The 13,748-nt window shown below is 41.2% G+C and overlaps 1 protein-coding gene across 1 annotated transcript; it reads right to left on the bottom strand.

The window, feature by feature from the left end:
- Positions 1-58: 58 nt before the first annotated feature.
- On the bottom strand, positions 59-12,022 carry LOC110509528 (tumor necrosis factor receptor superfamily member 1A). Its single transcript, XM_021590448.3, has 10 exons — positions 11,718-12,022; positions 10,941-11,054; positions 10,545-10,665; positions 8,851-8,979; positions 8,514-8,663; positions 8,234-8,321; positions 4,349-4,422; positions 4,002-4,171; positions 3,572-3,695; positions 59-2,189 (listed from the first exon to the last, which is right to left on the bottom strand). Exons 2-10 carry the CDS (start codon positions 11,004-11,006, stop codon positions 1,900-1,902), a joined length of 1,212 nt encoding a protein of 403 aa, XP_021446123.3. The 5' UTR covers positions 11,007-11,054; positions 11,718-12,022; the 3' UTR covers positions 59-1,899.
- Between the last annotated feature and the right edge of the window lie 1,726 nt (positions 12,023-13,748).

Raw genomic sequence — 13,748 nt, 5'->3', positions numbered from 1 at the left:
ATACACTGAATAGAACAGTAGCTAACACTTACAGTCATAATAACAGCTGCATACCAGGTCACTTTTACAATTCTTTATTTAAAAAATATATACAATTGATCAACTTTGTTGAGCGCCTCCCCCACCTTAATTAAAACAAATCAATGTCTGCATATACTGTATGTGATTTGAGAATAAAAATAGTTTGTCTTTAGTAAAATCACCTGTAACAATTCAATGTTAAAAAGTGCTGTAAAATATTATAAAATCCAATACATGGCATTTCACTGTACTTCTGCACCTGACATTAAAAACTAGAAACTTGAGTGCCATCTATCCATCGACCCATCCCTAGTTTCCATGTTTAGTCTCCCAGAGATCAGGCAGCCCTGCAGAGTGACAGGTGTGTCCTCTGACTAAGTGATCCTGAACAATGGCGGCATGATGATGGGGCTTTAAGGAATGTCAATAACTCAGGGACAACACCTGCAGAAGACCTGCCTGTGCCCTAACAGTACTGACACAACTATTACTGTACAGATAAGAATCAATCACTTGTGGTGATCCAAAACCACGGCACAGAGACAACCTGGATGGGTGTGATTGTTCGAGGAGGAATGCACTGCACACTGAATAGTAAAGAAATATGACAGATTGATACATCCCTAACCTATTTTGTAAAACAAGAATGTGCACATCAAGACAGTAGTAAAAGACAGCAAAACTACAATAGTTTGATCTTCACGCCCAAGCAGCAACTTATCAAAGAACCATTCAAATATACAACATCCTCCTAAACAGTATTAATAACCATTTACAAACCAATACAAAGACTTCAAATATGACATATAATGCTAATATCTTTTGATATGTTTGTGGTTATTAATGCAAGATAGAGACAGGGAAGATTAAAGCTATACAGGTTCCTATGGAAATATTAGCTTGAGTACTACTGCAACACCAGTAAATAATACATTTCACATTTACACTTTAGCCATCCTTATACAGAGCGATTTACAGGACCAAGTATGGTTAAGTGCCTTGCTCAATGGCACAGACCAATTTATTTCACCTTATCAGCTCAGGGATTCGAACCAGCAACCTTTCAGTTACTGGCTACCTATCGCCACATAATACTCAGTAATATAGAACTGTAATACTATAGATGGGTGTTCAATCTGTATTACCCTAAACACAGCGTTTAACTCAATTGTTAGTGTGGATCTCATACCTGTGTGTGACACATTACAAGTTTGCCTGTTTTACAAACAGCACTGTCTAAAACTGCTTTTTAGAAACATATGATTCCTCATTGGTTCGAATGTGCAAAGAATATATATATATATATTTGAAAAACATACAAGAACAGTACGGTTGGTAATCAATAATCAGCCTCATTGCCAACAGGTTATATAATACATTATGACATATTGTGAAAGCATGGCAACACTTCCACCTAGTCTATCAGATCTGGACCAGGTGGAACAACTACCATATTGCTTACACTGTACCAATCCTATTCTCTCAGGTCTACACAAGTAAGGTCAGGGACAAAGGGATGTGGCTGATCTTCTCTCTCTCCCCATTAGCACCTCCCCTATCTCTCTCTCCCTCCCCTAATTATCCTATACATATGATGAATAGTCTTGGTCTCTCTCAGTTTCTCTTTTGATTCGACATAGAGAAGAGAAACCTGGGTCCCCTACTTGATCTATACAGTCTGCATCACTCTCCCGCTACTGCTCTCCAAACATGGTCTATACAGTCTGCATCACTCTCCCTCTACTGCTCTCCAAACATGGTCTATACAGTCTGCATCACTCTCCCTCTACTGCTCTCCATACATGGTCTATACAGTCTGCATCTCTCTCCCTCTACTGATCTCCATACATGGTCTATACAGTCTGCATCTCTCTCCCTCTACTGATCTCCATACTTGGTCTCCAGCTCCTCTGCAGTCCCTCCCAGGTCCATGTCTCTCAGCTTATCCAGCAGGTGGTACAGTAGAGGGCGTGCTAGCACCTCTCCCCCTCCCTGAGCACTTCCCTTAGCCCAGACCCTCAGCATCTGGTACTGGGCTTCCTTAGTGTCACGGAGGTGGTCATTCTCAGCCCTCTCTATAACGATGTCACTCACACCCAGCGAACGCACCAGCTCCTTCATATGGCGCGTGGGGACTTGGTCCAACACCGAGTAGATCAACTCAGAAACTGGAGGGAGAGAGGAACAGAGTGGTGATAGGGTAGTGAGAATAAAATAGAGTTCAATATAGACTACATGGCCAAAAATATGGATGCCACCTTTCCAACAAGTCAGTTCGTCAAACTTTCTGCCCTGCTAGAGATACCGAGGTCAACAGTAAGTGCTGTTATTGTGAAGTGGAAACATCTAGGAGCAACAACGGCTCAGCCGCAAAGTGATAGGCCACACAAGCTCACAAAACGGGACCGCTGAGTGCTGAAATGCGCAAAAATAGTCTGTCCTCAGTTGCAACACTCACTACCCAGTTCCGAACTGTCTCTGGAAGCAACGTCAGCACAAGAACTGTTCATCGGGAGCTTCATGAAATGGGTTTCCATGGACGATTAGCCGCACACAAGCCTAAGATCACAATGCGCAATGCCAAGCGTCGGTTGCCGCCATTGGATTCTGGAAACGCGTTCTCTGGAGAAATGAATCACGCTTCACTATCTGGCAGTCCGATGGACGAATCTGGTTTTGGTGGATGCCTGGAGAACGCTACATGCCCAAATGCATAGTGCCAACTGTAAAGTTTGGTGGAGGAAGAATAATGGTCTGGGGCTGTTTCATGGTTCGGGCTTGGCCCCTTAGTTCCAGTGAAGGGAAATCTTAACTCGACAGCATATAATTACATTCTAGACGATTCTGTGCTTCCAACTTTGTGGCAATAGTTTCGGGAAGCCCTTTCCTGTTTCATCATGACAAAGTCCCCATGCACAAAGCGAGGTCCATACAGAAATGGTTTGTCGAGATCGGTGTGGAAGAACTTGACTGGCCTGCACAGAGCCCTGACCTCAACCCCATCAAACACCTTTGGGAGGAATTGGAACGCTGACTGCGCGCCAGGCCTAATCGCCCAACATTAGTTCCCACCTCACTAATGCTCGTGGCTGAATGGAAGCAAGTCCCCGCAAGCAACGTTCCAACATCTAGTGAAAAGCCTTTCCAGAAGAGTAGAGGATGTTATAGCAGCAAAGGGGGGACCAGCTCCATATTAATGCACATGATTTTGGAATGAGATGTTCGACGAGCAGGTATCCACATACTTTTGGCCATGTAGTGTATATAAAAAGAAATTCACATTCCAACACACACACGAACAGCTTGGTTTTCATGAATTCTCAGGACTTTTTGGAGAGTAAAAACATATTTCCTTTCAAAATCCTAACCCTTAACCTAACCTAACCAAACCCTAACCTTTAAAAATGTCCTCACTTTCCAGAATTGTTCTTGTTGTCCTACCTTGTCAGGACATTCTGATGACTCGTCAGGACATTCTAGTCCTGATAAGATAGGGAAACATGCGCACCAACACACGTTCGCATGCACGCACATGCACACACACACTTACTCTTGATCTCCTTGGGGACACAGTCCGGTAGCTTTCTGAGGGGCTCCTGTTCACACTCACACACTGGGCTACATGAAGGGATACACTGGTTGAGAACATTCTCTGGGTCCTCTTGGATCAGCCTCTATAATCACAGAAAATGGAAAACATCAGAATTCTACTATATAGAACTGCATCCACTACCAGTACATCCTAAACCCGGGGACCACAGCACAATCAATAAAGGAAATCCTATTGGTTTCCTCCTTGGCACTATGGTGCAAACAGCAAAATGCACTTGGGTATTCAAAACAGTAGTTGAAATGGTATCTATTTTTTCTCCATACAACCCTTTTAGAGTTTTTTTATCAGATTGGGTTTGTCCAGTCAGGTCAGAGGTGAAATGTGAGATGTCAGGGGTCAAAAGTGAGAGGTCAGAGATGTATCTCACCCGAGTAGATGTCTCAGACACCTGAGAGGTGATCTCAGCAGAGGGAAAGGAGTTAGACCCCTTGCGCTTCCGTCGGACCACTAGTACGCCCATGATCCCCACAACCACCAGTAATAACAGACAAACACAGCTGAACGCAGCCAACAGGTAGGGATATCCAGTATCTTCGGCTGGAAAGAGGGGAAAACATGCAGAGAATGAATACATTCTGCAGCCCTTACGGCAGAAATAGTCTAGTTCCAATATATTTAAGCAAAACAAAAAAAAGTTTAAAAGTATATTTTCACCCACCAAATAAACAAACTATGTTTCTAGCCTGACCCAGCCACGAAGTATCAGAAACTCACATTTGCCATCGCCATTGGGAGTGGGATGTGTGCCTGAAGAACACTCCTGCTGGCAGTCAGCAGTCAGCTCACATCTGGAGAGAAAATGCACACAGGAAATGGTATATTATTGAAGAGGAAGTGGCCCGTTTGTGAAGAGGAAATGATTAATGTTGAGTCATGTGAAGAACAGCTCTACAGAAGAACCATCCAGGCCATCCTGTTGCAGCATACCCCCCTCCGGAAAGACAGAACACTGAAAGAGACAGTTACCAGCGCTTTATCAGTGGTCACCACTGCCTATGGTCTTGATGTATGGATATATCCTGCCTGGTTGGCCCTGTCCGGGGGTATAGACCCCTACGGTCGCAGCCTTCAGTAATTATGCTGCAATAGTTTATGTGTCGGGGGGCTAGGGTCAGTCTGTTATATCTGGAGTATTTCTCCTGTCTTATCCAGTGCCCTGTGTGAATTTAAGTCTCTCTCGCTCATATATACAGTATATATGTGTGCTGACCTGTTGCACCCTCTACAACTACTGTGATTATTATTATTTGACTGCTGGTCATCTATGAACGTTTGAACATCTTGGCCATGTTCTGTTATAATCTCCACCCGGCACAGCCAGAAGAGGACTGGCTACCCCACATAGCCTGGTTCCTCTCTAGGTTTCTTCCTATGTTCCTGCCTTTCCAGGGAGTTTTTCCTAGCCACCGTGCTTCTACACCTGCATTGCTTGCTGTTTGGGGTTTTAGGCTGGGTTTCTGTACAGCACTTTGAGAAGTCAGCTGTTGTACGAAGGGCTATATAAATACATTTAATTGATAAGATTGATTGATAAGCAGTAGATTAAACTAAAGCCTGGACATGATGACCTTCTCCAACCTTACATAGCAACAGACTGTAGGTCTCCAGGACCAGGGTTGGTGTGACCACAAAACAGCTGACATGTGAAAATACTTCTGTCTTTTAACTCACCCACGGAAAGAAGTTTGTTGCACAACGTTGCAGACAGTTTCTATTAAACTTCCCATTTACAAGCAGAATGATAATTTTTTGTTACTTTGTTTTAATTGAACAACACAATGATAATACAAATCAAGTAAAAGAATAAAAAGGTCTGGCAGGTACAGCACCCATCATACAATTTTACAGTTTAAACCCATTGTCCCTCTCTCCTCTTGCGTTCTTAAAGCAAAGGTCATATTTCTTTAACAATGTCTATCCATTGTGTCACGGTGGGAGGGTCTTTTTGTAGCCATTTCCTAGTCATAGCCTTTTTACTGGCTGCCAGTAGGACCTTCAAGAGGTACTTTTCTCTGTTGTGTAAATAATCAGGCATTTCATCCAAATACAAAGAAATTATTTTTGTTCTATGTCAAATCCAATAATTTTTTCAATGTTAGATCTTATTTCTCCCTAGTAAATTTTAATTGCGGGGAAGGACCAAAGTACATGAGGGTGATCCCCCTGGATAGCCCACATTCTCTCCAACAAGGGTTTAGGGAGCCAGTCTGTTTTGATTTCAGTTTAGGTGTTATTAAGAAACGTATAACATTCATCCAACAGAATTCTCTCCATGTCCTTCAGTTGGTAGAGCTTAGTTGAGACTCAAATATGTTCAACCATGTTTCATCAGTTATTTCAATGTTAAGTTCCTCCTCCCATTTCTGTTTAATACAGTTTGTACAATGTTTCTTTGAGGATAGAATACCCAAGTAGAGATTTGAAATCGTTTTTTTGTTACTCCCCAAGATGTATGCGTTAGTGAATACTTGGATACATTTTGAGGTGCTTGAGGGTCAACCACATTTATCTCCATTAAAAAATAGTGTTGAACTTATATGTATCTGTAAAAATGTTGTTTATCTAAGCCATGTTTTTTTGACTTAGGTCCTGGAAATTCTCCAGGATCTCATTCCTTAAAATTGTACAAAATCATGTGATGCCTTTCTACGTCCACTGTTTAAATCTGCTGTCCTGAATTGCAGGGATGAAGCTGGGGTCGTATGTGGGCCAATTCAGCAGTTTGAACTCTCTGTCTAAATTCATTTGCTTAACAACCCATAACCATGTCTTAAGAGAGAAATTAATCTACTGATTTTGTCTATTGTATGGGTATCTCTGTCATAGTAGTCTCGGACTGTATGGGTATCTCTGTCATAGTAGTCTCGGACTGTATGGGTATCTCTGTCATAGTAGTCTCGGACTGTATGGGTATCTCTGTCATAGTAGTCTCGGACTGTATGGGCATCTCTGTCATAGTAGTCTCGGACTGTATGGGTATCTCTGTCATAGTAGTCTCGGACTGTATGGGTATCTCTGTCATAGTAGTCTCGGACTGTATGGGCATCTCTGTCATAGTAGTCTCGGACTGTATGGGTATCTCTGTCATAGTAGTCTCGGACTGTATGGGTATCTCTGTCATAGTAGTCTCGGACTGTATGGGCATCTCTGTCATAGTAGTCTCGGACTGTATGGGTATCTCTGTCATAGTAGTCTCGGACTGTATGGGTATCTCTGTCATAGTAGTCTCGGACTGTATGGGTATCTCTGTCATAGTAGTCTCGGACTGTATGGGTATCTCTGTCATAGTAGTCTCGGACTGTATGGGTATCTCTGTCATAGTAGTCTCGGACTGTATGGGCATCTCTGTCATAGTAGTCTCGGACTGTATGGGTATCTCTGTCATAGTAGTCTCGGACTGTATGGGTATCTCTGTCATAGTAGTCTCGGACTGTATGGGTATCTCTGTCATAGTAGTCTCGGACTGTATGGGTATCTCTGTCATAGTAGTCTCGGACTGTATGGGCATCTCTGTCATAGTAGTCTCGGACTGTATGGGTATCTCTGTCATAGTAGTCTCGGACTGTATGGGTATCTCTGTCATAGTAGTCTCGGACTGTATGGGTATCTCTGTCATAGTAGTCTCGGACTGTATGGGTATCTCTGTCATAGTAGTCTCGGACTGTATGGGTATCTCTGTCATAGTAGTCTCGGACTGTATGGGTATCTCTGTCATAGTAGTCTCGGACTGTATGGGCATCTCTGTCATAGTAGTCTCGGACTGTATGGGTATCTCTGTCATAGTAGTCTCGGACTGTATGGGTATCTCTGTCATAGTAGTCTCGGACTGTATGGGCATCTCTGTCATAGTAGTCTCGGACTGTATGGGTATCTCTGTCATAGTAGTCTCGGACTGTATGGGTATCTCTGTCATAGTAGTCTCGGACTGTATGGGTATCTCTGTCATAGTAGTCTCGGACTGTATGGGCATCTCTGTCATAGTAGTCTCGGACTGTATGGGTATCTCTGTCATAGTAGTCTCGGACTGTATGGGTATCTCTGTCATAGTAGTCTCGGACTGTATGGGCATCTCTGTCATAGTAGTCTCAATGTCTTTCCATTTGGATTCATATTCTGAATTGCACCAACACACCAATTGGGCTGAAACAAAATAATATTTTAGGTTTGGTAAGGCCATTCCCCCACTATTTGTTGGTAATTGTAATATTGTATATCTAATTATTGGTCTCTTACTGTTCCAGATAAACCTTGATATCTTTTATCCCGTTCCCTAAACTGTTTAGGTGGGATATCTATGGGCAGTGATTGGAACAAATACAGTAACCTCGGCAGTTTGCTTGTTTCAATTCTACCACTAAGACCCAAGGGAAGTGAATTCCGCCTGTCCAGGTCATCATATACTTTCTTGTTGATGTGATTGTAATTCCTGTCATGAAGTTTGGGTGTATCTTTTGTTTGATATACTCCAAGATATTTAATGGATGAAGAGGTATACTTACTCTCCAGCTCTTCCTGTGGGGTATAATTATATACTAGGGCTGAACACAAAGAGTTTTAACGGACAAAAGAGTGTCAGCTTGTTCACAAGCCAGTACTCACAATTTGCATGAAAGACAGGTCTTGTTGCTTTTCTTGTCTCGGAAGTAGAAGTCCTTACATTCACACACAGTGTCACTCTCTTCCTTACCTGTCAACAAGAGTATGTACACTCAGTACACACACAAACTTTGTCATACACGCAAATAATACTACTAGTACTACAAAACAAAGGGTTGTCATTATTATGTAATAACCATTATACTGTGTAATCCATAAGTAAATACCAGGTTGGGTGGAAAAACGTGAAACATTATGAACCACACTAGCAAGACAAACTCACATGGTTGCGTTTCTCTCTCTCCAGGTCCACATGTCTTGCAAGTGAGGCACTCCCGTGTTCCCGAGTTTATTCTGTTTTGGTAGAAGCCTTTTTTGCAGCGACACACTGTGTTCTTACTCTTCTTGCATGGTGAAAACACTTCCTCATTGTCTACAGGTGTATGGAACAACACAGCCAAGGAGAACAGAATAGAGAGAAAGAGAGAGAAGACAAGAGACATTTGCTATCATACCATATTGAGACCATCTATAGTGATGCCATTTTTTTCAATGTATTTTGTAAATACTTGCACATTATTGTAAATCATTGAAAATGTTTTTAAATAATTGTACTGTACCAACACAGAGTGTACAACGGAGGCAGTTCTTGGCATAGTTACTCTTCTCTAGGTACGTCCTGCCCTCTTGACAGTGGACACATAGGCTATTGTCGCCGTTCTTAGTGCAGTGCTCCTTCAGCATAAACCCTGGAGAAGACAATACATACATACTAAGTGGGAGGCAATACAATCCAGCATATTTATTTACTGTAAAACCTGGCGATACGTCAGAGCTAAAACTAGGCTAGAGACAAATATAGTAAACAGTATGTAGGGCCTACCGTGTGACAGACGACTGACTGTCTTTTATACACAATAAGGGTAGAATCTTGAAATAAGGTTTTTGTTTAAAGCTGGAATCCTTAACTGGTGAAACTGCCACATCCATGTAGGATATTACAACAACAAAGATGTTACTGCAAACATAGGTTTTCCCCCTCTGACATCAATGCACAGGCACACATCTCCCCCGCTGCACCGAACGAGCCAATTGAAGCACACCTAGCCTTCTCTTTTGCCTTGCGCAACATTTGGTGATCCAGAAACAAGAGACCACTTGTGTGGCTGTTTTGTACGGGAATCTGTGAATATTTGGACAATTGAACGTTTTTGGTTCCTCTCAGGGGAAAAGAAAATAGACTTTTAAAACAGGGTTGAGTGAAGTAGCATCAAATATGTTGATTGAGCAACTTAATGAGCATGGAGAGTTTGACAAAATGACCTTGTATCTTTCAGTCCAATACAGCTGTTTACTTACTTTTGTAGCTCTTTGTCAGACACACGCTTTTTGTAAACACCGGTAGGTAACTGTCCTCTCCAAGTTTAGCTGGAATTTAGCCCCGAAAATATTTGGATAATGTGATTGGTTGACGATATGACATTGGCCTATGTTTCTTCTTGCGCTGCGCAGAATATCAGATCTCAACAACATTGGAGAAGTGTTAAAAACTTCAATCAGCAGTTGAAACAATAAGAAAGAGTAAAAAGTTGAGGGATGGGGCTGGAGAAACGTAAGTACTCTCAAATTCATAGACAGAGCTATGCAAGGACTGACCATCCATGATATCAAAATTATAGTTTTAATCATGTTTTGAGACTATACAATATGTGTTAACATTTACTTTGTTTAGAAACATTGGAGTAAAACAAGCTTATATCTTGGGTTCTGATGGGGTGTGACAGTTGAACTAAGCTCATGGGCATTTCTAAGTTATATTCTTCAAAAATCAATGGGTACATATCATTCATTAAATTCAAAAATGGATGTAGTTACTGCAGATTTCCCATTCCACATCAGTCAGCACCACATCCTTATGCTATAGTATATTGTCATAAGGGCAACTTGACTGCAAAAGAGACAGGTTGGAATGTCAATTCTCATCAAATCAATAGGAAGTCAATCAAATCAAATAAAAATCTACCTTTTTCTAAATTAGTAGTGTTTCAATTTGTTGATAAAATGAGGGACATGATTGTTTGGTTGAGGGACGTTGGACAAAGGGCAAAAATGAGGGACTGTCCCACACAATCTGGGACATATAGTTACTCTAGTTCTGGGGCGAACAGTGGCACTGTTCCCTTTGAAGCGGATTTGATCTTTAACTCAATGCATAGTGTATGGAAAAGTATAAGTTACACCCACGTTACACTCGGGAATTGAAAGGCCCAGTTGTATAAGTGCAGTGTAATATAGTACAGTACAGAAGGCCTACCTTCATGGCACTTTCGACAGCATGTCCCGTTAGCAGTGTGGTAATGACTCCCCTCAAGGCATTGAAACTCCTGGGTCGTAGGAAGTGGTGGTACCAAGGGGGAGGGGTCTACTGACCAGCACTGCAACATTACATTACATTGTTGTTATAGAACAGATCCAATCAAATACCAGTCATATGTAATTACTGAAAATATTTTATAACTGATTGACAGGCTACTGTATAGGCCTATTCCTGAAATGATTGACTAATTGATTGGTGTGAATAATTCACAAATTTGATGGATTGGTGGGGGATAATTGATGTATTGCTGAGAAATAAGTATGACTAGATGGGGCATTATGTTATTGGTAGAGGACTCGGCATTATGAATCTGTTCATGTTAAAGTTTCTTACCAATATGAGCAGAGCGCAAACGTTCAGAATGCATTTTTCCTTCCATTTCCCTCTCAAGACGTCCATTCTTTCACACCACTCTTCTCACCAACACCATCCTTAAAAGAACAACACCTGCAGAAAGGAGAGATGGGGTAAAACGTGTGACAAAACTCTTCATAATGTTTTCACACATTAGGCCTACTTGACTTACCTTTTTTCTAGTGCAAAGAAAATGTTGTCAATATGAATCAGTATTTCGCTGTGCAAAAATAACTTGTTTACTACCATGTCAAGGCTATATAGATATGAACTTTGTTTGATTTAAAACGTATAGCCTAGCTAGCGTTATAACGTAAGTCTCGGAAGATTATTTACATACATGCATTTATTTATTTTAGAATGTAACCTTTGTTTATCTAGGCAAGTCAGTTAAGAACAAATTCTTATTTACGACGGCCAAACCCGGCCGCCCTATGGCCCATCACGGCCAGTTGTGATACAGCCTGGATTCGAACCATAGTGTAGGTAGTGATGCCTCTAGGGCCGAGATGCCTCAGAACGCTACGCCACTCGGGAACCCACTTATGGCGCGGTACATTATTATCCTGGACTTAATTAATAGAAAGTTCATATCTAGTTCAAGAATAAAAACTCCACTTAAGCCACAATAAAAACCGAGAAAACGTATTTAGTTTCGATTTCACTGTAGCGTACACCCACTGTTTTTAGCCGCAGAAGTCCGATATTATCAATCTCTTTTCCCAAAACTACAGGCGGAGAGTTACCGTCACTTACCTTTATCAAAACCGCTCCTACATGACAAATGGCGATGCAGTCGAGTCACCAAAATTAAAATCTAATTTGTAGTAAGACTTTAAGAAACGCATTCCAATCTCAAAAGATACGCCAGGGTATTAAATCGCGAGCTCTAGTGAGAGGGCGGACTCAAACGGGAAAATGGAAACGTCATTGTTTCAAGGAAGTCTGACTTGCAGGGCGTACTACAGGTTACGCCATAGGTAGTATGATAAAGGTTTATAATACTCGATTGAGCAATAGCAGGCTGTGCGCCTATGGGTCACAAGAGACATTTCCCAAGTGTATATAAAAACAACAATTGAAACACCTGCAGGGTGCTAGGGGAATTGTTTATTTTATCGGGATGTAGACTAATGCTAAATACACATTCCCCCTCTGCCTATCGGAGTAACAGGGGAGAGGGGGGTATGTTGAGCGATTTGTTACATTCAGTATCATCACTACGTCAAGGAAATATAGTATCTAACAAAGATATCTACGTATATTTCAGGAGTTGTGTGTCCTTGGACATAATCAGAATTCGTGTAAACAACCCTTTTGAAAACATAGCTTGTCTCTTGGCACAATTGACCCCGAGTATGGAGTAAATTGAGTATGAGAACAGGGGAGCCTAAGCATAGCGAAACATTTCTAACTGTACATTTTAAAACATTTACATTACCTCATATCCCAGCGATAATGCATTGTATTACGGAAGAAAACACCAATTGTGGCCAAGAGGGTCACAAACTCAACTGAGGAAGGCATTTTTCATCTTTTAAACTTGACTAATCACTCAAATGCGAGGTGTCTTCAAAATACTATTCATATTATGCATAAAACACACTAAATGTAATCCTTTGTATGGGGTGTGTTGATTAGACATTGGCTCAACTTGCCCCTCGCCCAATCAGAATCACTGTTATTCGCCAAGTACATTTACACATACTCAGAATGTGACTTGGTGATATGGTGCTGCTAGTGATGGACAACATTTAGAGACAGACAGCAGAGTTTAAACAAAGTTTACATACATTACATATACACAATATGGTACAATTTACCCCAAAGAAACCATTTGACTATATTTGCCCACACAGCTACAAGGGTGCACTTTCATGCTAGGTTTAGGACCTCCTATTGTAGCTTATAGAGACCCCAACTGATGTATAAAACCAGTGGAGGCTGCTGAGGGGCGGGCGGCTCATAAAAATGGCTGGAACAAATGGAATAAAAAAAATGGAAACCATGTGTTTGATGTACTTGATACCATTTCACTCATTCCAGTCCAGCTGTTACCACGAGCCCATCCTCCGCAAATAAGATGCCACCAACCTCCTGTGTATAAAAGTGTTAAAACTATCTACTTTAAAACTTACCTAGAACTAGCATCAAGAAACCTATATCACAATAAATGTATTTGACTTTGTGAAAATCCATTTTTTGAACCTAACTTGCTTGCTGCTTTTTCCATGTGGTTTCTTCCTTCACAGACTCTGAAATGATGACCTCTTCCTAAATATTTGGTCACATGATTCATTTTGTGTATGGTTTCCTAGAAACAACTAACCCTTTGGCTCAACTTACCCCACTCTTCCATATATATATATATATATATATATATATATATATATATATATATATATATATATATATATATATATATATAGAGAGAGAGAGAGAGAGAGAGAGAGAGAGAGAGAGAGAGAGAGAGAGAGAGAGAGAGAGAGAGAGAGAGAGAGATTATAAATATGCCTTATCTTTCTGTTACCTGTGTTTATCTGATTGCTCAGCAGTGCAGTGAGAAGTACTTCCTTTCTTCAGAACCCACTTCCTTCTCAAAGTGCTCCCCACCCCACTCCTCTGCTGGCTGTTCTACACTGAACAAAAATATAAACGCAACATACAACTATTCAATTCATTACAGTTCATAAGGAAATCAATTAAAATAAATACATTAGGCCCTGGTCTATGGATTTCACATGACTGGGAATACAGATATGCATCTGTTGGTCACAGATACCTTTA

This window comes from Oncorhynchus mykiss, chromosome 2 (genome assembly GCF_057628025.1).
Source record: "Oncorhynchus mykiss isolate SJ-2025 chromosome 2, ASM5762802v1, whole genome shotgun sequence".
NCBI lineage: Eukaryota > Metazoa > Chordata > Actinopteri > Salmoniformes > Salmonidae > Oncorhynchus > Oncorhynchus mykiss.
This window is presented reverse-complemented; position numbering and strand designations above follow the sequence as displayed.